The sequence below is a fragment of the Diplotaxodon limnothrissa genome, linkage group LG12 (assembly GCF_057381915.1).
Source record: "Diplotaxodon limnothrissa isolate DT_005_m linkage group LG12, D_limnothrissa_male_GT1.1, whole genome shotgun sequence".
In the NCBI taxonomy this organism is placed as follows: Eukaryota; Metazoa; Chordata; class Actinopteri; order Cichliformes; family Cichlidae; genus Diplotaxodon; species Diplotaxodon limnothrissa.
Window position 1 is genome coordinate 35,019,096 of NC_140607.1, and position 23,940 is coordinate 35,043,035.

The 23,940-nt window shown below is 39.9% G+C and overlaps 1 protein-coding gene and 2 pseudogenes across 2 annotated transcripts; 2 read left to right on the forward strand and 1 right to left on the reverse strand.

Annotated features, from left to right (window-relative positions):
- Positions 1-571: 571 nt before the first annotated feature.
- Positions 572-5,365, forward strand: LOC146621770 (UDP-glucuronosyltransferase 2A2 pseudogene; annotated as a pseudogene).
- Positions 589-11,734, forward strand: LOC146621771 (UDP-glucuronosyltransferase 2B31 pseudogene; annotated as a pseudogene). The gene is made up of 2 exons (XR_014906623.1): positions 589-637; positions 8,383-11,734. The product of XR_014906623.1 is annotated as a UDP-glucuronosyltransferase 2B31 pseudogene (transcript).
- A 5,129-nt stretch (positions 11,735-16,863) lies between these two features.
- LOC146621772 (SH2 domain-containing protein 3C-like) lies at positions 16,864-23,229 on the reverse strand. The gene is made up of 7 exons (XM_085368578.1): positions 23,205-23,229; positions 22,481-22,941; positions 22,022-22,137; positions 21,343-21,514; positions 19,120-19,231; positions 18,782-18,991; positions 16,864-17,612 (listed from the first exon to the last, which is right to left on the reverse strand). Exons 1-7 carry the CDS (start codon positions 23,227-23,229, stop codon positions 17,443-17,445), a joined length of 1,266 nt encoding a protein of 421 aa, XP_085224704.1. The 3' UTR covers positions 16,864-17,442.
- Positions 23,230-23,940: the final 711 nt, after the last annotated feature.

Genomic DNA, 23,940 nt, shown 5'->3' on the forward strand with positions numbered 1-23,940 from the left:
AGACTTGCATTAACTCTTTCGAACTCTATTGCAGCTTTACTTGGGAATTTTTTCTTGTTAATGTTTTTTTTCCTGATCATTAGCTCATGGCCTGCTATTTGTTTTAATGTGCAATTTATTTGTCTTGTGAAACAACACGTTCACTTTTTTAAGTCAGAGGGCGAGGTAATGAAGTTCATGTAGATGAACTCACTATTTGAACACACTGTTTGATTAATGCACGCCAATAACCTTCTACTTACATCACACTCAATTACAACAGTTTATTTCTATGTTGCCTTCAATTTTTCAATTACTTCCATTTTATCCTCAAATGTCTTCACCCAAAACCATTCATTCATTTCAGATACACTTGTCTTTGTCTATAGTAACCTGTAGCAACAGTATTATCTACTACATCTATAGATCAGAGTTCACAACATTTGATCCAGTTTTCTCTTATACAACCAACCTTGCTGCTGAAAACTACAAAAGGCTCTGAACCTTACTCCTGCTACCTTAGAGCCAATGCGGTCAGATGTATTTTGCTCGTCAGAGCCCGACAGCAGTCATTCACTCAGAGACCGGTGAAGCAGGCTGGACACACAACCAACAGGCTCTGGTTGAAACGTGAGATCTTTTTACAGGGACGCTCTAGGTAAGTACTTAGATCAAAAACCCAAGATCAGCAAGAGTTTTAGAAGATAAAATGGCATTTTAATGTAAACCCCAAATACCTTTAATGCTGTTTTAGAGCATTTCTTTGTGTAGTTACGCTGCGAGTTCTGTTCTGAAATATGAATGACCAACCAGCTAAGTAGTAGCATATGGATTCTCACAGAGGAACAGAATATTTCCCAGATGTCTCCTCTCAACAATAACAAGGCTGAGCTTTATGATTGCATGGAGGAATCTCACTATATAAACCATCCTCCTTCACAGTCATAGTTTGTTCTGATCACAAGGAACAAAAGCAAGAAAAAGAATGAATTGTTTTGGAATCGGATACATTTCAGCTTGGAAATTTGTTTTCTTTCGAAAAAAAGAAGGAAGCTTCAAAGGTCACACAAGTTCAGACTTTCTCAAATTAAATACAGAGAGAACATGGAGTTACTTTTTTTGATGCAAAACAGAAAGATTTTTCTTATAAAGTTTTGTTTTGATTATTTTAAATTCGGAACTAAGGAAAAAATGTTAAGTCTTGCAAGCACAAAAGGTCTTTTGACTGGTGGTGGTCAGAGGGCCGGGTGGCGCCAGTGTCCGGCAGCCTCGCCTCTGTCAGTGCGCCCAAGGGCAGCTGTGGCTACAATGTAGCTTGCAATCACCAGTGTGTGAATGTGTGTGTGAATGAGTGGATGACTGAATGTAGTGTAAAGTGCTTTGGGGTCCTTAGAGACCAAGTAAAGCGCTATACAAATACAGTCCATTTAACATTTAACATTAAACAATGGCAGCTTTTACAATATTTATAATTGTTGCTTTATAATTGCTTTATAATTTCATACCCACTAATGCTGGCAGCTGTGAAACAGGGAACAAAAAACAGCAAACAGCTTTGTTGCCTGCTTTTAAACCTCCTGAGATTTAGAGGCAGGAATTTTCACACTGCAGTTGAACCAGTGAGCTTCAGAAAATCTGGAAGCTATGCAAGTATTAAAGTGGGGTGCCTCAGCTTAGTGAAAAACAACTGGAAATCTTTTGTAGAAAGACTGGTGGTGGTGTGAATCAGGGTGGTTTTAGCTATATGGCAACCTTTGCTGTCAAACATAAACTGAAATGACTGAGTTATGTTATTTACTCAGATTAGTAATCTAGATCACTAATGATGTACATTATAAAATACCAAAGTATTTTACAATGCCACATTCCCAAAGTGAAATTACAAGGCTCAGAAGTTAGCTTTTTAAATACATCCCGACTTCTAATCAGGAAAATAAATTGGCCTCTTGGATTTAACTGTCATTCTTATGTTTAATAAGAATCACTAGATAGCATCTAATGTGTTCTTAAACATTCATAACTTTTTGGTTGTCATCATTGCAGGTTGCAGAAATCCATTGTCATTTCTTGATCTGGAGTCACTACATCACTGCCAATATCTTCCAGTGTGTATGCAGGAAGGAATTTTTTAAATAATTTTTCTTTGTTTTTAAGTTGATAGAAACCCTTAAACTCAAGGCCCTTACTAAACAGAAGGAGAGATTTAACATCTTGACATCTCTGTCAGAATCTCTTTCAGAGATGTGCCATCCAAGCTTGCTGGCACTTGCAGTGCTGCTATGCTCTACATTGTTGGTAAATGGAGGGAAAGTCTTGGTGTTCCCTGTGGGTGGAAGTCACTGGATCAACATGAATATCATCATCGCAGAGCTTCACTCCAGAGGTCATGAAGTCACAGTGGTGCGGCCAAACGACACCTGGTACATCAAGTCAGAGTCCCCCCACTACAAGACCATCACTATAAAGTTCTCGAATGGTTTTAACAAAGAGCACTTTGAGGCATTTGTAATGGAAACACTAATCATGCGTCGCCAAGGTGCTTCACTGTGGACTCGATTATCAATGGAGCATGACTTAGTGAAACAGTTGTATCAAATGCATGTCAAAGTGCTTGAGATGGTGGAGGGAATGTTTGAGGATACCAAGCTGATGCAGAGCCTCCGTGATGCCAAATATGATTTGGTTCTGACTGATCCTGCAATTGGTACAGGTGTTCTTATGGCTCATCGTTTGGGTCTTCCACTTGTCTTTAATGTCCGATGGACTATTCAGGGTGAAGGCCATTTTGCAATTGCACCTTCCCCACTCTCTTACATTCCCATACCAGGGTCAGAGCTGACTGACAAGATGACTTTCATTCAGCGTGTCAAGAATGTGCTCTACTTTTTCTTCTTAACTTTACAAAATTGGTATATGACAGAACCAAACTACAAACCATTTGTCCATCGTCATTTTGGCAGTGATGTACATTACATGGAGCTGTTTCAGTCAGCAGACATCTGGTTGATGAGAAACGATTTCACCTTTGAGTTCCCTCGACCCACAATGCCAAATGTTGTCTACATGTCAGGATTTCAGTGCAAACCCTCCAAGCCCCTGCCTAAAGAGCTAGAGGACTTTGTGCAGAGCTCAGGTGAACATGGTGTCATTGTGATGACACTGGGGTCTGTGGTGGAAAAACTTCCAGAGGACATCGCTGAAGACATTGCTGCTGCTTTTGCAGAACTTCCTCAGAAGGTGATTTGGAGGCACAAAGGCAAAAGACCATCCACCCTTGGTAATAACACGCGAATCTTGGACTGGTTACCCCAAAATGACCTCCTGGGTCACCCCAAGACCAGAGTGTTTGTGGCCCATGGAGGCACCAATGGGATACAGGAGGCCGTTTACCACGGTGTGCCCCTGGTTGGCCTGCCACTTATGTTTGACCAGGCTGATAACTTCTTCAGGATGAAAGCAAGAGGTGTGGCCAAAGTCCTTGATATTGCAACAGTGAACAAAGAAAACTTCTTGGAGGCGCTAAAGGAGGTACTCTACCAACCATCCTACAGGGAGAAGATGAAGGAGCTGTCCAGCATCCAAAGAGATCAGCCTATGAAACCGCTGGACCGAGCCATGTTCTGGATCGAGTTTGTCATGCGGCACAAAGGAGCGGCGCACTTAAGGACGGAGTCTTACAAGATGTCCAGCATCCAGTACTACTCGATCGATGTGGCAGCCTTTCTGCTGACAGTTATTCTGCTAGTATTTACCATTTTTATATCAGCAGTCAGGTTTCTATTGCGTAAGTTATTTTACAGAAACAAAGTCAAAAAGGAATGATGATTGTGTTGCAAAATTTGTATGCTTGTCGTCTGTTCTCTATTCAGAAGAAGGACGGAGATAAATTTGTACTGGTAGTGTAACAAATCTGAGTGTGTGTGCAGCTCAATTCAGCTATACAAACCTCACATTTTCTAATGACCTCGGTCTAGCCATATTTCAGATGTATTTTTGCTTATTTGTCAGTATCTTAAAAACTTAAAATAGAAATTATTTTCAGTGTTGTTCAGGGAAAAGTTAGTAAATGAAGCAAGCAAATCAATGAATCAGTTATGGGTTTATATTCATTTGATTTGGAATAGTCTGCTGTTTAAACACTTTAAGAATCACCACATTTCCTACAATTGTCTAACCGTTAAACAGGGACACAATTAAATGTTTCTGACTGTAGTATGGTGATGATGCCTAATCCTTTATTAAGAGCACATAAGAAGAGTTTGGCCTCATGCAGTGCTCAACAATAGAATATATATTTTTTATATGTATTTTTGTAGAAATTTCACAGAATTTTATGGTGATATTTTTTAAATTTATTACTAAAACTTATGTATCCTGACCAACTTATTCACAGTAATATAGAACCAGTGTGCAAGTAGCTGACGTTCACTATGTACTGTATATTTTCCCACTCTATTTTAAACGTTGTTGGAATACAAAATAAAGTAATTTGAAATCTGATACAACTTGATACACGCACTTTATTACATTTAACTATGGATCACTATTCATCACTTTGCTGTTTTAACAAAAAATAAATACAGAAATGTCTTCATTGTTAAATTTAATAACATGACTACATTTAACTAGAGAGAGATACTCCCTACAGCTTATGACAAAATTTGATCCGATTTGATTGATGGCCCTAATCATGACCTTTTGACCTCCCCCCTCCCCCCCCGGAAGTGTGTAATTTGATCCCCTAAGCGTGACGAATTGCATCCGGAGAAGGGAGGGGGAAACCCCGGAAGCGCGCCACCTGTCCCTAAGCGTGACGAATTGCATCCGGAGAAGGGAGGGGGAACCCCCGGAAGCGCGGCACCTGTTGTTGGGAAAAAAAAGAAAAAAGTTTTTAGAGGGAGGAGAATAAAAGCAGAGAGGAGGAGCACAATTTCTAAGGCACAGACGCAAGATGGATTTCCTTCTGCAGCCCAGCAGCGCTCCTGTGTACTTGGACGGCGAAGAAATCTGCTCTCCCAAAGAAGGCTTTGAATATGACATATTCAAATACAGCATATTTACTATGGAAGGCCTCGATCCGGACCTTATGACCCTACCGGAAATACTCCGGAAGTGTCTAGTCATTTTCAGACCTGATGCGTCATGTTCCCTAAGCATGAGGGGAGGGGTATGGTTGCTGGGGGGAGATCAGAGAGGGTTCCTGAAGCACAGCGGTGACGCAGCAGTTGACTCTGTGCTGTATAGAGAGACAGAGCGGCAGTTAGTTTTCCACAAACTCATAGTTTGAATTCTGTTTCGATATTATGACAATTTTCTCTGTATTTCTTTTTTTTTTTTACAATAGCGGATGTAATTTTACTTTCTTAAGCTGCACCGGCGTTTGTAATGGGAATAAAGAGTGACTTCCTGTAGAGAACCGTTTCTTTCAATAGTATTTTATTTTCCTATAATACAGACGCAGTAAAAAAACCTTTAAGATACACCATAGCTTGTGATGAAAAGAAGAACTTTCTATCCGCTTGTAACCTACAGGCTGCCTATGTGTAAAAATGAATAAATATCCCTTAGTGAATACTACTTTTCCCTTTGAGAGTCCTTTTTACAAGAGACTGAAAAACAAACCATAATAGCCGTGACAGGAGCTCTTGTTTCACACACACACACACACACACACACACACACACACACACACACACACACACACACACACACACACACACCGCGGGTCAAGGAGGAATGAGACAGCAGATATCAGTTTTTTCTCAATGCTTATAACCTATAACGCGTCCTCCAAAAAATTATTATTATTATTAAAACATCTATATGAGGTAGCTTTTGCGCAGCCTGCTCCTTGGTAGAGTTTTTTTCTTCATTACTTTTACAATGGGTTTTCTCAATAGACAGAAAATGATGACGCTGAGGAGTCAACGGCCGATATTATCATTGCTTGTAACCCGGTAAATAATTTCGTACATCTCCCCATAAAATAAGCCTTAGTGGAAAAAAGCTCATATTCGAATAAGTTTATTCCCCTCTGTGAGAAAGAGTTTTTTTCTCAGAGTCAACCATGAGGCGAGTTTTGTCAACAGGAGGCGAGCAAGAACAACTGTTGCCCATAAAGTAAAACAAATATCCGCCTCTAAGTCGTATTTTACCGTTGCAGAATGTGGAAAACAGACAGCCCTCACAGGAGGCACCCAGGGGCCCACCTCACACACCATAGTTAAAATATTTAAATTTCAACTAAATTTGTAGTAATGATCGGATTTCCTCACTTATCTACACCACACTCCTTGTCCTTGATTTCTTATCGTTTCTTATCGTTCCTCTGTCCCTTAATAGAAACCACATATATAGAAACTATCCTCCCTTTCAGTTGTCTTTTGCACTTCCATATCGCAAAGCAGTTACTGTAGGTTATTTTCTGCTTATGCATTAATGTAATTAATTAACTTATTTATCCTTAAGTAAGGTAATGACTTGAGTTCTAATGCTTTTTGTCTCTTGAGTTAGCTGTCAATGTGGGATTTTTTTCCCCTTTTGTTCAGTTAAAGCTGCCTTTCATTCTTCAACACAGCTTAAACTCTAATAGGTAAGCTTTCTTGTAATTTCTTAGTTCTGCAGGCTTCTTGAAAGACATCCGAGACTCTTCTTTGGATGCTGGCTGCCTTTTGTTTTGTTTTCTGTCAAGATGATCCCACACCGCTTCGATTATCTTGAGGTTCGAACCCTGGAGAGATCAATCCATGACTGATGCGTTGTTTCATCCAGGCATACTTTGACTACATTGGCAGTATGTTTGCGATCATTGTCGTACTGAAAAATGAAGTTGAAGCCAATCAGACACTACGTGGTATTACATGGTCGATCAAAATCTGGTGGAACTTTTCTACATTCATAATTTGATTAATTTGGATAAGAGCTCCAACAACACTGGCTGAAATCCAGCCTCAAAGCACGGTAGAGTATCCACGCTGTGTTAAAGACGGCTATAGACATTCACTGTTGTATCTCTCTTCGGACCTCTTCCGTGCATATTTCAAATTTGGATTCATTACTCCATAAGACATATTACAGCTGATTTCTTTTTCCAGTCAATTTCTTGTGTAATTTGGCACACCTCAGCCTTATTTTTCTCTGTTCTCCTTCCTTAAGAATGGCTTATTAACAGCCACCCTTCCAACTCAGATAACTTTTGATGAGGTTTCATGAAATGTTTACAGCACTCGAGTTACTCGCCACGGCCATCCTAAATGCTAAGAACACTAAACTTTAATTCAAAATTACGTAATTAACGTTAACCAGAAAAAACAAGCCAAAGTCGAAATGTTGCTGAGCTGACCTGTGGTATGCTATGTCTTCTAAAGCACGTATAATGTAAACAGAACTGGTCTTTGCACAGAAGCCTGTGGAGCTTCATAATTAACCTCAGTGTGTGAAGAGGACTCTCCATTTAATAATAGCTGTAATAAAATGTTATGGCCAACGGTGTTAAACGCTGCACTTGGGTCTAGCAGGGAAGATTTCAACTTTTCAATACAAATGAAGGCTGCAAACTGATTAGATTAATGTCTGATGATCTTTTCTGTGCTTCTTCAAGTTTGTAACACCAAAAATATTAAAGGATGATGTAAGGCTCACAGGAAGAGTTTAATTAGACACACATTTACTATTTTCTTTATACTCTTTCTTTCTTGGGTTAGGGTTAGGGTGCAACATGCTCGTCTCTAGCTCCCAAACTTCTTGTCAGCCTCTATTTACTGAAGGAACACAAACTTTAACTTATCTCTTAAAAGAAAACATTACTGCAGATAATGAGCAAAGTCATATTTAAAAACAAAAAGTAAAAGATTAAATGTTTAACATGAATATTCATAAGAATCAACGAAGTTTACATATATAAATGTTGACTCTAGAATTCAAATCAAGTACAAAAAGGTTTAGCTGATTGTAACGTTTGAAATGAACTAATCAAGAGGACAAGTTTCACGTTTTTTGTTGGAATCATTGTTTAGTCATACAGAAGTTATTTCCTGTTTTGCTGTTTCTTTGTGACTACGGTGTTAAAAAGGTATGAAAATTTAGCGGCAAAGTCACTAACTTATCAATAATGAGATCAACAGTAGGAGATACTCACTGCTGTGAGTAAGAGGCTCATGACTTTAAGATAATAATCTACATCTATAACTTAACCTTTAAATCTGAGTTTTTATCTTAAAAGCCAAAACCAAAGCAGACCTGGCAAATACATCTGACCTCCAAATTTATATATTGGCCAGTCCATATTTTCCCAACTTAAACTTTATCTCAGGTATATCTGTCATTAGTTATTAGGGTGATACAAGCTCTTGAACTCAAACCATTTGCTTAAGAAATAATCTAACATCTTGACATTTTTGTCAGAATCTCTTTCAGAGATGTGCCATCCGAACTTGCTGGCACTTGCAGTGCTGCTATGCTCTACATTGTTGGTAAATGGAGGGAAAGTCTTGGTGTTCCCTGTGGATGGAAGTCACTGGATCAACATGAATATCATCATCGCAGAGCTTCACTCCAGAGGTCATGAAGTCACAGTGGTGCGGCCAAACGACACCTGGTACATCAAGTCAGAGTCCCCCCAATACAAGACCATCACTATAAATTCCTCAGCCGGATTTGATGAAGAGCGCTTTGGGGGATTTGTTATGAAAACACTAATCATGCGTCGACAAGGTGCTTCACTTTGGACACGTTTATCAATGGAATATGATTTAGTGAAAGAGTTTTATGAAATGCATGTCAAAGTGCTTGAGATGGTGGAGGGAATGTTTGAGGATACCAAGCTGATGCAGAGCCTCCGTGATGCCAAATATGATTTGGTTCTGACTGATCCTACGATTGGTACAGGTGTTCTTATGGCTCACCGTTTGGGTCTTCCACTTGTCTTTAATGTCCGATGGACTATTCAGGGTGAAGGCCATCTAGCAATTGCACCTTCCCCACTCTCTTACATCCCCATACCAGGGACAGAGCTGACTGACAAGATGACTTTCATTCAGCGTGTCCAGAATATGCTCTACTTTTTCTTCTCATGTTTTCAAATTTGGTATATGACAGAATCAAACTACAAACCATTTGTCCATCGTCATTTTGGCAGTGATGTACATTACATGGAGCTGTTTCAGTCAGCAGACATCTGGTTGATGAGAAACGATTTCACCTTTGAGTTCCCTCGACCCTCAATGCCAAACGTTGTCTACATGTCAGGATTTCAGTGCAAACCCTCCAAGCCCCTGTCTAAAGAGCTAGAGGACTTTGTGCAGAGCTCAGGTGAACATGGTGTCATTGTGATGACACTGGGGACGCTGGTAGAAGAACTTCCAGAGGACATCGCTGAAGACATTGCTGCTGCTTTTGCAGAACTTCCTCAGAAGGTGATTTGGAGGCACAAAGGCAAAAGACCATCCACTTTGGGTAATAACACGCGAATCTTGGACTGGTTACCCCAAAATGACCTCCTGGGTCACCTCAAAACCAGAGTGTTTGTGGCCCATGGAGGCACCAATGGGATACAGGAGGCCATTTACCACGGTGTGCCCCTGGTTGGCCTGCCACTTATGTTTGACCAGGCTGATAACTTCTTCAGGATGAAAGCAAGAGGTGTGGCCAAAGTCCTTGATATTGCAACAGTGAACAAAGAAAACTTCTTGGAGGCGCTAAAGGAGGTACTCTACCAACCATCCTACAGGGAGAAGATGAAGAAGCTGTCCAGCATCCAAAGAGATCAGCCTATGAAACCGCTGGACCGAGCCATGTTCTGGATCGAGTTTGTCATGCGGCACAAAGGAGCGGCGCACTTAAGGACGGAGTCTTACAAGATGTCCAGCATCCAGTACTACTCGATCGATGTGGCAGCCTTTCTGCTGGCAGTTATTCTGCTAGTATTTACCATTTTTATATCAGCAGTCAGGTTTCTATTGCGTAAGTTATTTTACAGAAACAAAGTCAAAAAGGAATGATGATTGTGTTACAAACTGTGTATGCTTGCCATCTGTTGTCTATTCAGGAGAAGAACAGAGATAAATTTGTACTGGTAGTGTAACAACCTTGAGTGTGTGCAGCTCAGTGCAACAATACAAATCTCACATTTTCTAATGACCTCAGTCTACTCATATTTTAGATGTCTTTTTGTTTATTTGAATTTGGATCTTGAAACTTTGAAACGGAAATACATTGCAGGAAAGTTTGGTGACAAAGTAGAAAATAAGTAAAGGAATGAGTTGTGGGTTTAAATTAATATGATTTTGAATATTTTGCTGTTCTAAATACTTTAAGAATCACCACATTTCCTAAAATTGTCTAACAGTTAAACAGGAAGACAATTAAATGTTTCTCATGCCTGTATGGTGATGATGTTTAATGCGTTATTAAGAGCACATAAGAAGAGTTTGGCCTCGTGCAGTGCTCAACTATAGAATATATTTTATTACATGTATTGCTGCAGAAATTTCACAAAACTTTTTTGGAGATATTTTTCAAATTTATTAAAAAAAAAAAAACTTCTGTAACCTGACCAACATATTCACAGTAATATAGAAACAGTGTGCAAGTAACTGAAGTTCACTGTGCAGGGCTCTAGAGTGCGACCAATTTGGTCGCAAATGCGACCAAATTTTTCAGTGGTGCGACTAAAAAAAAATATTTGGTTGCACCTGTGCAACCAACTGTTCGGGTAGCAAAAAAAAAAAAAAAAAATCTGCAACCTTCCCTGTGGTCAACAACAGACACACATTTTGCCCCTATCGTGGACTTAACCAATCAGAGATAGTCAGGGGCGGGACCTCTCTGATTGGCCGTGGTCCAGTTGAAAGTGCAGGTGGAAGTGGGAGGTGAGGAGCTTGAATAAAGCGATATCAATTCATTAAATCCTGAATCGACTTTTAAATATAACTGTGTTTTGCCAGAAACGCCAGATTCTCAGATTAAAGCTCACAAAACCATTTCAACAACAACCAAACAGCAAATGAGAGCAGGTACACGGATTCCACACAAAGACGTAAACACAGAACGGACCGACGCATCAGAATCAACTTTGTCTTTCTCGGCTTTCTCACCCGACGGCCCGTAGACGGACACGCTGTCGGAGCTTAGCGATCCTGATGCGTCCGGTACGCGCTGTGATTACATCTTTTTGCGCTGATTCTGAGCTGCAGGTTTTGTCTCTCTCCAACCAAAATTCACCGAGCCAGCAGCAAAAGAAGCAGCAAACTACGCTTCACATTTGATCAATGTCGTCATGAATTTTGCTGTTTTGCTTCCACGACTATTAAAATCACACTTCATGCACAGTTAGCTCTCTCGCTATCTCTCTCTGTACTTCAAGAACAGTTTCCCGTCTCCAATCTCTGTTTTCTGTGTTATTCATTCGCTTATTACCCACCAGTCTACCGTTGTTTACAGCGCTGTGGCTGCTGTCTTTTTCTTTTTCACTTAAATGACCTCGGACAAGAAAGCCTGTTTTTTCTGTTATTCAATACTGAAGAAATTTAAACTTTATATGCAGAACATTGTAGAATATTTTTAAGGTTATCTGCTATAAAAAGCCAGACCAGGGAAAATCTCCTTCATGTTTTTCTGTGTTTTATTCTCAGTTACTTTCACACAAAGGCATCTGCTGTGATGTTCACAATTCTGAAGAAGTCAGTACTGATAAATGATCAGAATTATAATATTTCTGACTGTCTGAGGCTAAGTTGAATCGAATTGGGACTTTGAAAACCGGAATCGAATGATTATAGAAATCAGTGATGATACCCAGCCCTAGTGAGCAGCCTAGGCACGACAGAAGTGGATGTAGCTGTAATAGGAAAAGAACTATTGCTAACTTTTCTGTTAAGTTAAGGCCTGATCCTTCTGAAATTCATAGCCAGTGCTCTGACACGGTGTCATCAATCTTTGAATGCTGAAAAAGCACAGTGTATCCAGAAAAACACATTATATTATAGAAATTATTATAAAATTTGTGTACGCCTAACTTTTGTGCCGGTACGCCCATGGCAAAAAGTTAGTCTAGAGCCCTGCTGTGTACTGTATATTTTTCCCACTTTATTTTAAATGTTGCTGGAATAGAAAATAAAGTAAGTTGAAATCTGATACAACCATTTTGGTGCACTGTATTACATATTACCATAGAACACTATTGATCACTTTGTTGATTTAAAAAAAATATATACAGCAATGTCTCCATTGTTACATTTATTTTTAACTTAACTACATTTAACTACAGAGCCCCGCAAGGGACATTGGAGGAAAAAAAAAAAAAAGATGAACTTTAGTGAAACCTCGCAAAATAGGCTGCAATCATTCGCAGGTCGCATTTGAAGGCTGAGTCGGTGTATCCTTCGTGGCTACTTAGTTTTAATATTACTCTTTCTGGGTGACAAAATAAACTTTTAAGATATTTACAGGCATGAATGTAGCTGTGTAAACTTCAAATATCTGCACTTTTTATCAAGACATCAATTATTTGCAAAAGTGCACCGACGTTTTCGGAGACATCTGTTACCCACCAGCTCAAAGTTGACCGGGAGGTCGAGGCCCACTAGAGCTGGGGGGAACACCGCACTCGCAAAAGTTTTGCGAGATCTCGCAGAAGTTCATCTTCTTCTTTTTTTTTTTTTCTGCAACGTCCCTTGCGGGGCTCCGTATTTAAGTACTTGAATCATATATTCAGGATTTAGGAAAGTTTTTCATCTGACACCGATTTATCATGTGAGTTTTCTTTAGAAGTCAAGTTTTTTTGTCAGATTTGAGAAGTACACTTTTTTGTTTTCTTTTTTTAAAACATGAAATATTTGAAAAGTTCTTATTGTTTTTACTTTTAAACTTTGAGGTCTAAGTCGACATCGGCATTGACCCCAACCCTAACATTAACCCTATGCAAACAGAATATGAGTAAAGTGATATATTGGACTGTACTACTTTACTGGAAGAACGCAAAGGCTCACGAATTTGCTCAAATTGGTCTCATCCTGAAGAACACAAATATTTGGTCACTTTCAAATAAAAAATAAAGACGCTTATTGGCTTTTCCTAAAATTATTTAATTTGACCTGAATCAATACAAGTTTTTAGTTACTGAAACTAAAGAAGACTTCATGGAACATTAAAATGGTTAACAATTTAAAGCTGTTCTGCAGCAATGGAGGTTGATCAAGCCTTGAAAGCTGGTGCTACTAATTCCTACAGGTGTCCCAATTTTTTGGATCACTTACACCCCCCTCTGTCTGCATAAAAGCAGTGTGGGAACACACTGTGTTACCAGACCCAAATGAGCATCAGTTGAACAGTATTGTACAGCAGAAAGCAGTGTGTTGCTACAAAAATGGCGAGAAAAAGACAATTAACAGTGGAAGAGAGCCAGACCATCATAACAATTAAAAATTTAGGTCTGTCCTACAGAGAAATTGCAAAGAAAGTCAAGGTGTCAGTGAGTACAGTTTCCTTCAACATCAAGAGGCACTCAGAAACTGGGCAAACTCTGACAGGAAGAGGTCTGGCAGACCCAAAGCCACAACTGAATCAGAGGACAAGTTTCTGTGAGTTAACAGCTTGAATGATAAGCGGCTCACAGGACAACGGCTTCAAGCACAGCTTAATGGTCGTAGTAAGCAAGTCTCAGTTTCAACTACGAAAAGAAGACTTTGAGCTGCAGGTTTGACAGGATGAATTGCAGCAAGAAAGCCTTTGCTAAGGTGTAGGGATGGGTATCGTTTAGGTTTTATCCGATACCGGTGCCAAACCAGTACTTTTGAAATGGTGCCAGTGCTTAAACGGAGCTCGAACTGGTGCTTAAAGAATGGAGAACACAAACTTTGTCCAAAAACCTCTCATATTTAGCTGTTTTTTTCTAAAAAGATAACAATGTTAGCCTTTTCTGCGGCTATAGGGCATATATGGCATCACTCTGGGCTGGAAGCAGTGCTTAAACAATGGAAAAACACAAACTTTGTCCAAAAACCTCTCATGTTTAACAGAGTTGTTGCTAACAAGTCACAAACTTTCTTGTTTTTAGTCGAAACATCAAACCTGAACCCGAGACTTACAGTTAATTCACAGATATTCCATATGGCGTTTAGGTAACAGTGAAACAGAAGCAGAAGGTAGACTAATAAGTGTGGAAAGGCCACATACATAATGTAGCCTTCAATTTTACTAGATAAATAGAATCTTGCATACTGGAACATGGGTGAAAATAGGAAACATGGTGTAAAGTAATAGGTTATATAATTTATATTCATAAACCTAAATGGGATGGATCTAAACCTCATTTTTTATCACTTTGATGTTTATTTATTTATTTACTTATTTACCTGGTATGATTCCATACTTTCTAGGAACTTTAAACAACAGGATATTAAAAAAAAAACGTTGTTGTTGTAGCTCCAAATGAAACAGAGACAAACCATCTGGGTTAAAATATCATACTTAAAAATGCAATTCAAGTAATTTCTTAAACATGTTTAATATCCATTTTATGTAATTATGCATGTAGATTTTTGAAAAATTCAAATAAAATGTGTTTGTGTTTGTGAAAGGTCTTCTATTAGCAAGTCAAAACAAAAAACAAAAAAAACCCCAGAGCTATAAATCCAAGTTGTGTCCTGCATACAGCAGAGGGAGCTATTAATGTGAAAATGATCTTTGATGGAGTCATGTGTTATAACATTCTGGGTCCTTGCAAAATAAAATAACTTAATTTGTTTGTTTAGGGTTTTTTTCCCCTCACTTTTTGTCATGGACAGCACACTTCAGATATGCACCTCAGTGAGATGTCTGTTTTTGTAGTTTTATTAACAGTGACCTAAGCTTCATGCATATGATTAAACCTTTTTTTTTTTTCAAACTAAAATACAATATTTTGCAATGTTACATTATAAAACATCTTGAATAATGGTAATTGGGTGTATACCTTCAGTTCTACAGGTTTATGGTTTTGAGGTTTGGGGAACAGACTAAGGAATGTTGGTGCTGCTTCAGCACAGGATGTGCTTTGAGCGTTTTAGTGTTTTGACTTCCTGTCTTTGGTTTATCACTCTAGGGACTCTTTTCACCTAACCAGTGTTCCACTGTATCATTTTTAATGAGAGTTTTCTTGCTGTTCTTTGTAGTTGGGTTGTTTTCCTTTATACTCTGATCATTTTCTCTAGTTTCTTGACTCAGACTTTTTGACTGATTGTCTTCATTGCTTCCAGCTGTCTCCTGTTTCCCATCCCTGTTCAGCTCACAGTGTAAAAAATAGACCTGTCATTCTCTTGTGATGTGTTATCTCTACACGTTTCTGTTCCGTCTTCTGCAGCTCTTTTAATTTATTCTGTTGATCCCCTTGCTTAAGTTTTTAGATTTAGAATCTTCACTTAAAACTTGACCTTTTTGTTCAGTGTTCTCTACCTGGGTTTATATATATGGGTTTTGGCACAGACACATTTTTAATGATGCATTTCCATGATTTGTTTGTATATTTTTTGTACTCATGTACATGTTACCCTAAAAGAAAAATCATGAATTTTTAATTCAATTCAATTCAATTTTATTTATACAGCGCCAAATCACAACAACAGTCGCCTCAAGGCACTTTATATTGGAAGGTAGTCCCTACAATACATACAGAGAAAACCCCCAACAATCAATATGACCCCCTATGAGCAAGCACTTTAGCGACAGTGGGAAGGAAAAACTCCCTTTTAACAGGAAGAAACCTCCGGCAGAACCAGGCTCAGGGAGGGGCGGGGTCATCTGCAGTGACCGATTGAGGTGAGGGGAGGAAGACAGGACAAAAGGCATGCTTGGGAAGAGAGACAGAAATTAATAACAAGTTTACAAGTAAACAGGTATTTTAGAGATATTGAGCAAATGGTAGTAAGTAGTCCTACATATTCCAAGGTTCCTCACAGTGTTACTGGAGGCCAAGGTAATGCCATCCAGAGTAAGATATCATATTTCTCATCATATTAGACTTTAGGTCCTATTACAATAGCCTCAGTTTTATCTGAATTTAGAATCGCAAAGTTACAGGTCATCAAGGTCTTTATGTCTTTTCCTGCAGTTTAACTAATGAGTGTCAAAAATCTGAAGTGGTTTTGTTAATTTCATTTTCCTGATTGTAACTGGGTTTAGAAGCAGGTGATTCACTTTGAAATGTAAATTCACCACAGTAGAAGAATACAGGAAGAGTTTGGCATGTTCAAGTTCATCACTCCACAGAAATATGCCACACACAGACTGACATTGGGGAGTGATCGGTAACCCCCTCAAGCCTGTAGGTAAAAGCTTTAATGATGGAAGCACTGAAACAGTAGGGCAGTGATTTAGAAAAGCTTCAGAGAGGGAAAATTTACAGCTAAACAGACCACAAAAAGTAGAGGTTGGCTTTGTTATATGGCCCGGGGAAAGTGAGGCATGTTAGTGTGTATGCTGCAGCGCGGCTCGAGTTGCCAGCTAGCTCACAAGCATGACTGTTTTTATTCAATAAAACAACCTCCAGTGAAATAAATGTTTATTTACACTTTTTGATAAATAAAGAGTAAAACTGTTTAAGATTACAAAAATGATCTGCACCTGTGTGCCGTACTCGTGCAGTTAGGATCAGTTCACTCCCCTTACATTAAAAGTGACATCGGTATAATAAAAAGAAAAAGAAACAAAGAGGAAACACGAACTGACCCCAGGTTACATTTAATAATCTCTTCAAATTATAAAATCCTAATTACTGAAAAGATACAAAAAACTAAACAAAAACTGAAATACAGATGTACAGTTATTCTGTTATTACATTCTACAATGTGACATATGTTTGTGGATTTAGCTAAGGTCCAGCCTTTAGGGAGATTAAAACATTTACAAACATGAGCCTATCAGACTGAGGCACAGCCTCGGTAACCTAAAGGGCACCAAATATTTACACTTCCAAATCATGTCGCCCTGTGCCACTGTGGAGTACATGCAGTCCTTTGTTAGGTAAACTAACACAGGACAATGTTGATCTGTGACGTTGTTGAAGGAGTGCAAGTCCTCAGTCAAAAATAAAAACACTCTCTGGAGACTCCATCAAAGCATTTAGTGGTTTCTTTCACAAACTGTCGTCATTCTGCTGAAGCTTTCAGACAAAGTTCCTCAACCTTGAGTTACATCAGTTTAGCTTCAAAAGAAACTGGAAAAGTGCTGGTATGGGAAGGTAAGCATTTATAAAATTTCAGTCTCACTCTTCAAGTATCCCGGTCTGCTACATGTGACAGATTTGAACTAAGTGAGTCCACTGCTTCGTTCTGGTGTCTACACGCTTAGGAAGCCTCCTTGTTTGAAAGATCACAGCGCTTTCCCTTTTAATGAGCTTTCAGTGGAGGAGCTTCTCAGTGTCCAACACAGTAATTGTCCATGTATGTAGGCATGAGCTCATAAACAAGGCCTCTAAAAACAGTGCTGGGGTCAGTGTCGTCTGATGGGTGGCTCCAGCTTGTTGGACAGGGCGGTGAGCACCTGGTCAAACTTAGAGTATCGCAGAGCCTGTTGCTCCTCGGCCCCCCGGCTCCCCCACAGCAGCCGCATCTGGAAATCAGTCAGGAAAAGCTCCAGGACTTCGGCCTGCTCCCCGAAACCTGCAACATCACATCAGTTTAACATTATTAGCAGCACAGGAGTGTAGAAAGGAACCAGAGACTACCATTTCTACCACAGAGGTCCCTGTAACTGGACCTGTCTCAAACATGAACAAGAACAGAATATATGTGTGTGAATAAGAGGGATGGACAGGGAAGCTGCAAGGAGCAGAGGTAATGAAGGTAGAGTTTAAATATCAGAGGTCAACTATCAGAATAGACATAAAGTGCACAAGAAAGGTGAAGAAGAGAGTGAAGCCAGGGTGGAGGGAGTGTGGATGAGCATGAGGGGTGATGTGTGACAGAAGCCAGAGCAAAGAGAAGTTTTATTACATGGAAGTGAGACCTGCGGTTGGCGTGACAAGAGGTGACATGACATCATACCCATAGGGCATAGGGTGCTCCTGATGGATGAAGACCCCATCAGGAGCAGAAGAAGAAAGGAAGAGTTTATTTACAGGAAGTGAAAGAGGAAGTTCTTGCAGTTCACTATACAGCCTTGGGTTGTTCATTTGGCCTACCAGTCGTGAAGCTATTTATTACTGATTAATAATAATATAAACTTAAATAAACATAAACTTAAATATCAACTTAAAATAAACCATCAGCTCAAGAATGACCTTAGAATGGGATTTAGGAAATTAAAACACTTTTCCTAATGATTTTTTATAATCAGATTATTTAATGCTGCAGCATGTACCAGTCTCTTCAATAAAAGGTTTCAAATGTAGTTTGACTTGCATGCATTTCATGCATGCCTCAATCTGACTTTATTATATTTTATTGCAGGTTGCCACCTGGTTGGAACCAGTGTGTTGGCCTTTTTCCAGATTGAAAAAAAAAAAAACATGCTCTAGGCTACCAACGCTTAAGTGGCTGCTAAGAAATGCTAGGCTACTTTTCTACTAAAACTTGAGGAAAGCAGTATTTAAAAAAAGAAAGGGGAAAACGTGAAAGCACATTAGAAACAACATGAAGAACAGCAGTAAGCTGCAGCACCTAACATGCGATCCGTGTTCCTGCAGTGGAATGGCAACTGTGTGGAGAGTAAATACAGCAGGTCCCAAGACGGATCCCTGTGGTCTTTCGTGTTTAAATTTTCTAAAGGCTTGTATTTAATTTGCTAATGTTATAAAGCAGACATACTGCATTTTGTTTTTGTCTCTCACCTTGTAATTTGCTCTCAGCGTTAGAGCGGTAGATGCCCCCTAGCTGGGCAATGGTTCTCGCCGCCCCGAGGTGGAACATGACCACTTCCACCCCAACTTCCACCGTCTCCCATAGTTCTGTCCCCTCCTCACCCACCACTGCATTCTTCTCCATCAGAGTCAGAAGAGGGAGGACGTGGGGGAAAGTGGTGTTGGACAGCGGACAGCTTTCTGGAGAGTTGAAAGACAGATACAGAGATCATGTTTGTTGTGGAAACAATGGTGTAGCACCAAGATATGAGCAGGAATTGTTTCTCCATGCTTTTATCATGTGGTGTCGAGTTCAGGAGATGCTCTACCTCTTCCATCGTTCAGGCTCTTCATAAATGGCCTGAGAGTTTTTTCATAGAGAATGGCACCTTCTGTGTGCCGCTGCCGTAACGCCATCCAAGTCTCCTGCAGACGGGACACCTGAAAGACCGAAGAACAACACTATTGCTTTTGTGCCTTCCTCTCGTTTTGTATATATTTGTTTTATTCAATTTGTCTTACTATTTGTATTACCTGCACAGCTGAACCCACAATTGTTTGACAGCTAATCTTATAGAAATTGTCCCTGTCTTTATTTTTTTCAGTCTGAAAATATAGTTGAGATGTATATGATTCCTAAAAATATTCAGAGGTGATGTCTTTTTTTATGTAAAGACAGTTTTGAATATATACAGAAACTTTGCCAGAAAAGACAGGCCAAGTTAAAAATATATATTAACAATAACTAAGAAAAAATATAAAATGAAGAAACTTTTCTGCATTTGAGTTAATAAAATCACTGAAAGGTTAATAAGTTATCAATAAATGACTTTGCACCTTTTGTTTGAGGATGTGATGAAGCACCCTGATATCAGAATTGTGACATTTTACAGCCTGACACCTTGAGGCAGGGAAACCCAAAAGAAGGCCGAAGGCTAAATCATGTAAGCGATAACATTAAATATCAGTGGGCCTCTTAGCTATTCCTGAAATTAAGCATCTTCACTAAAGGTGAGTCATAGTAATAATAATAATAATAATAATAATAATGGATTGCATTTATATAGCACTTTTTGGGGCCCTCAAAGCGCTGTACAATTCCACTATTCATTCACTCTCACATTCACACACTGGTGGTGGCAAGCTACAGTTGTAGCCACGGCTGCCCTGGGGCAGACTGACAGAAGCGAGGCTGCCATATTGGGCCATCGGCCCCTCTGGCCATCACCAGTAGGCGGTAGGTGAAGTGTCTTGCCCAAGGCCCGGGGCTCGGACAGTCACATATTAAACAAATATGTAAGACTGCGGTCTTCCATTTGCGCAACATCTCTAAAGTTAGAAATATCCTGTCTCAGAGTGACGCTGAAAAACTAGTTCATGCATTTATTACTTCCAGGCTGGACGACTGTAATTCATTATTATCAGGATGTCCAAAAAACTCGCTGAAAAGCCTTCAGCTAATCCAAAATGCTGCAGCAAGAGTCCTGACAGGGACTAGAAAGAGAGAGCATATTTCTCCTGTTTTGGCTTCCCTTCATTGGCTTCCTGTTAAATCCAGAATTGAATTCAAAATCCTGCTCCTCACATACAAGGTCTTAAATAATCAGGCCCCATCTTATCTTAATGACCTTGTAGTACCATATCACCCTATTAGAGCACTTCGCTCTCGCTCTGCAGGCCTACTTGTTGTTCCTAGAGTATTTACAAGTAGAATGGGAGGCAGAGCCTTCAGTTTTCAGGCCCCTCTTCTGTGGAACCAGCTTCCAGTTTGGATTCGGGAGACAGACACTAGCTCTGCTTTCAAGATCAGGCTTAAAACTTTCCTTTTTGCTAAAGCATAGTTAGGGCTGGACCAGGTGACCCTGAATCCTCCCTTAGTTACACTGCAATAGACGTAGGCTGCCGGGGGATTCCCATGATGCATTGAGTTTTTCCTTTCCAGTCACCTTTCTCACTCACTATGTATTAATAGACCTCTCTGCATTGAATCATATCTGTTATTAATCTCTGTCTTTCTTCCACAGCATGTCTTTTATCCTGTCTTCCTTCTCTCACCCCAACCGGTCGCAGCAGATGGCCCCGCCCCTCCCTGAGCCTGGTTCTGCCGGAGGTTTCTTCCTGTTAAAAGGGAGTTTTTCCTTCCCACTGTCGCCAAAGTGCTTGCTCATAGGGGGTCATATGATTGTTGGGTTTTTCTCTGTATCTATGAAGCGCCTTGAGGCGACTTTTGTTGTGATTTGGCGCTATATAAATAAAATTGAATTGAATTGAATTGAACCGGCAACCTTCCGGTTACAAGACGAACTGCCAACTCTTTGAGCCATGATTGCGCCCTTATCAGTATACACAGTAGGCAAGGGGTTACAGCCTCATGTTTATTGTACTACGCTGTTCCATTAAGTCAATATTTGTTAATCTCTTACCTATACCCTGGTTTAACTTTACCCCGGGCAACCTTTGTTACACATCCCTTGCTCTTCCGGCTGTTTCCTGCGTGCTTCCCCTATCTCCATGAACACAAATAACCAAAGCTCCGTGCAGTGCATGTTTACCTGCGGAAGCTCCAAGGCTCTCATGACTGCAGCGAAGCCAAACATATTGCCCATTGTGCTCTTGAGCTCAGCAGCGATTTGGATGATTTTGTGAAGCAGGCAGGCTCGTTCTTCAGTCGTCCCCGTGCAGCCCAACACGTGCACAGCCAACATAATCGACATGGTTTGAAACCTGCAGGAATGTTATGTTATATCAGGTCATGTCAGCCCACACAGTGATCACACTTTGCTTAAAGAGGTCCTTAAAGTCAGAACAAGACTTCCAACAGCAGGAATAGGGAGACAACATTGAAAGGGAAAGCAGACATATGACTAAATAAATCACGTAGTTAAAAGAAGGCTAAAAAAAAGATGGAAAGAATTATAAATTACTATGAATAAATTAGGAATAACACACCATGTCATTGCTGTTGTGACACTCCTGTGTATAAATGCCCCACTTAACAGCAGAAAGTCTTAAAGCCTGGTAACAAAGCCAGGTTGGTCTCTCTAGTCTAGTCTACTAACTTAATTAGCAGCATTATAGTTTATGGTTCCAGTTTGTAAAAACATTTGATAGTAGATAAATTTGCAGATAACTAAAAACCAACTTGGTGGACAAAAGTCTAATAAGGCTCATGTCAGATATACACCGTTCTATCACGCTAATGAACAGCTGAACTGGTTGAACAGTATTCACCTCTCCAGCAGGTCTAGTCTTAACTGTTGTCCATGTGGCAGCGTGAGCAGCTCCATCCCGGAGGTAACGCCCATCATTCTTTGCACCTCTGGCGTGACCTCCAGAATTCTGGCCACCTAGGAACACACACAGATGTAAGAACTGCTGCATTAGATTTCAGTTAGCGGAAACAGGATGAGCAGGAAAATACACTTTAAAATCTCCTGAAACATCTGCATGTTTTCACACATCAATAACACTTTGATTTAGAAATGGTTTAGAATTTGCATTCAAACAAATACCCCATAGTTTACCTGTTATCACTAACGCATGGCTAGCCCTAGATTTCCTTCAGCATAGTTGCCACTGCATTCAGACTAAAATAAAGAAATCCCTAAACCTTTCTGCAGAGCTGCAGTCCATCCTTAAAAAAGTCCCTATTACTTTACAAATATTGATTAGAGCAGCTATAAACAGTACCATGCAGTCAGCCTTGGTGATGTGTTTGGCCATTGTCCTGGGATCGACCTCCACCAGAAGCTCCTTCACCCTCCGCAGGACGCCCACTTCTAGAGGCTTATTCTCTTTTCCCATCAGTGGTGACTGGTACCTGCTGGGTTTGAAACAGGAGACCGTCTCCACCACAGGTGAAAAGTACACATTCCCATCCTCGGCCCTCAGTGGGTCGACTCCCGCTGACCCCTCTTCTGCCTGCAGCCTCTCCACATAGCTCTGAGGACCAGGGTACAGCTCTGTGTAGCAGCTCCCGTCTGCATGAGAGGAGGGAGAGACCTGGGTGTGGTGAGGTTGGGGTCTGTCAAGATGCTGTCTCTGTAGAGTGCTGCTGGGAGAGGGCAGAGGTTGGACGGTGTCCGAGCGCCTCGGCAGGGACGGAGTCACAGTGGGAGTCCGGCTGCTGGATGGAGTTCTGGATGTGGGGGCTGAAGAAGAAGGGAGGGAAAATTAGGAAAAAGATGTTTACAAATATTTATCCAAATAAAGCAGAATAAATATATACATTTCAGACACTACTTGAGATACATAATAAGAGGAAGTGCCACATTCTATGTGGATGATTATTATAGACTAATGAACCCATGACAATGAAATATACTGATAGAAATATCATCAGTATAGCTGATCACTGTGGTTAATAGTTTTGGACAATTATTTTAGGGCTCTAAGGCAGAGAGGAATATTATACCATCATGGCTTTTGGGTTGACTCATAGTTAATTAATGTTAAACTTTGTGCGCCTCTTATTTTCACCTTAGTCTGTGTCTTGGTGTTTCCCTTTTTTAGTTTACTTCCTGCTTTATTTTGAAGGACAATTTCTTTTTTGCTTTCTGCATTTTCACTTCCTTTCTGTCAGTTTATTTCTGCCTTCATTATTGTCTAGACTGAGTTTACTGGTGCCATGATATTTCTCTCCCCGATTTAAATCTTTACTTACAAACTTTAATGTCATTTAGTTTATTCACCGTCTTTGGTTTCTTTGACTTCACTCAGTCATGTCAGTTAATATCAAGCGGCGCTGCTCAATTTGTTTTTTAATAAACAGAAATGTAGATTCCTTTTTATCTTTAATTGTTGTCTCTGACTGCAATTAATCTACCGTGTGAGGACATCCAGTAGAATCATGTGAATCATTTAATTAATTAGTCAATTAATAGGACACACCTACAGTATAATGTATCTTTTGAAGACTTGCATTAACTCTTTCGAACTCTATTGCAGCTTTACTTGGGAATTTTTTCTTGTTAATGTTTTTTTTCCTGATCATTAGCTCATGGCCTGCTATTTGTTTTAATGTGCAATTTATTTGTCTTGTGAAACAACACGTTCACTTTTTTAAGTCAGAGGGCGAGGTAATGAAGTTCATGTAGATGAACTCACTATTTGAACACACTGTTTGATTAATGCACGCCAATAACCTTCTA

Bases quoted from the DNA above. Each gene is read 5' to 3' on its own strand.
- LOC146621772 (XM_085368578.1), bottom strand. From the start codon at position 23,229: ATGAGTCAACCCAAAAGCCATGATG. The intron at 22,138-22,480 runs GTACTGTTTATA...GTGTGTTCCTAG, and splicing joins TCACCAAGGCTGACTGCATG to GTGGCCAGAATTCTGGAGGT. The intron at 19,232-21,342 runs GTAAACATGCAC...TCGGTCTTTCAG, and splicing joins GAGCCTTGGAGCTTCCGCAG to GTGTCCCGTCTGCAGGAGAC.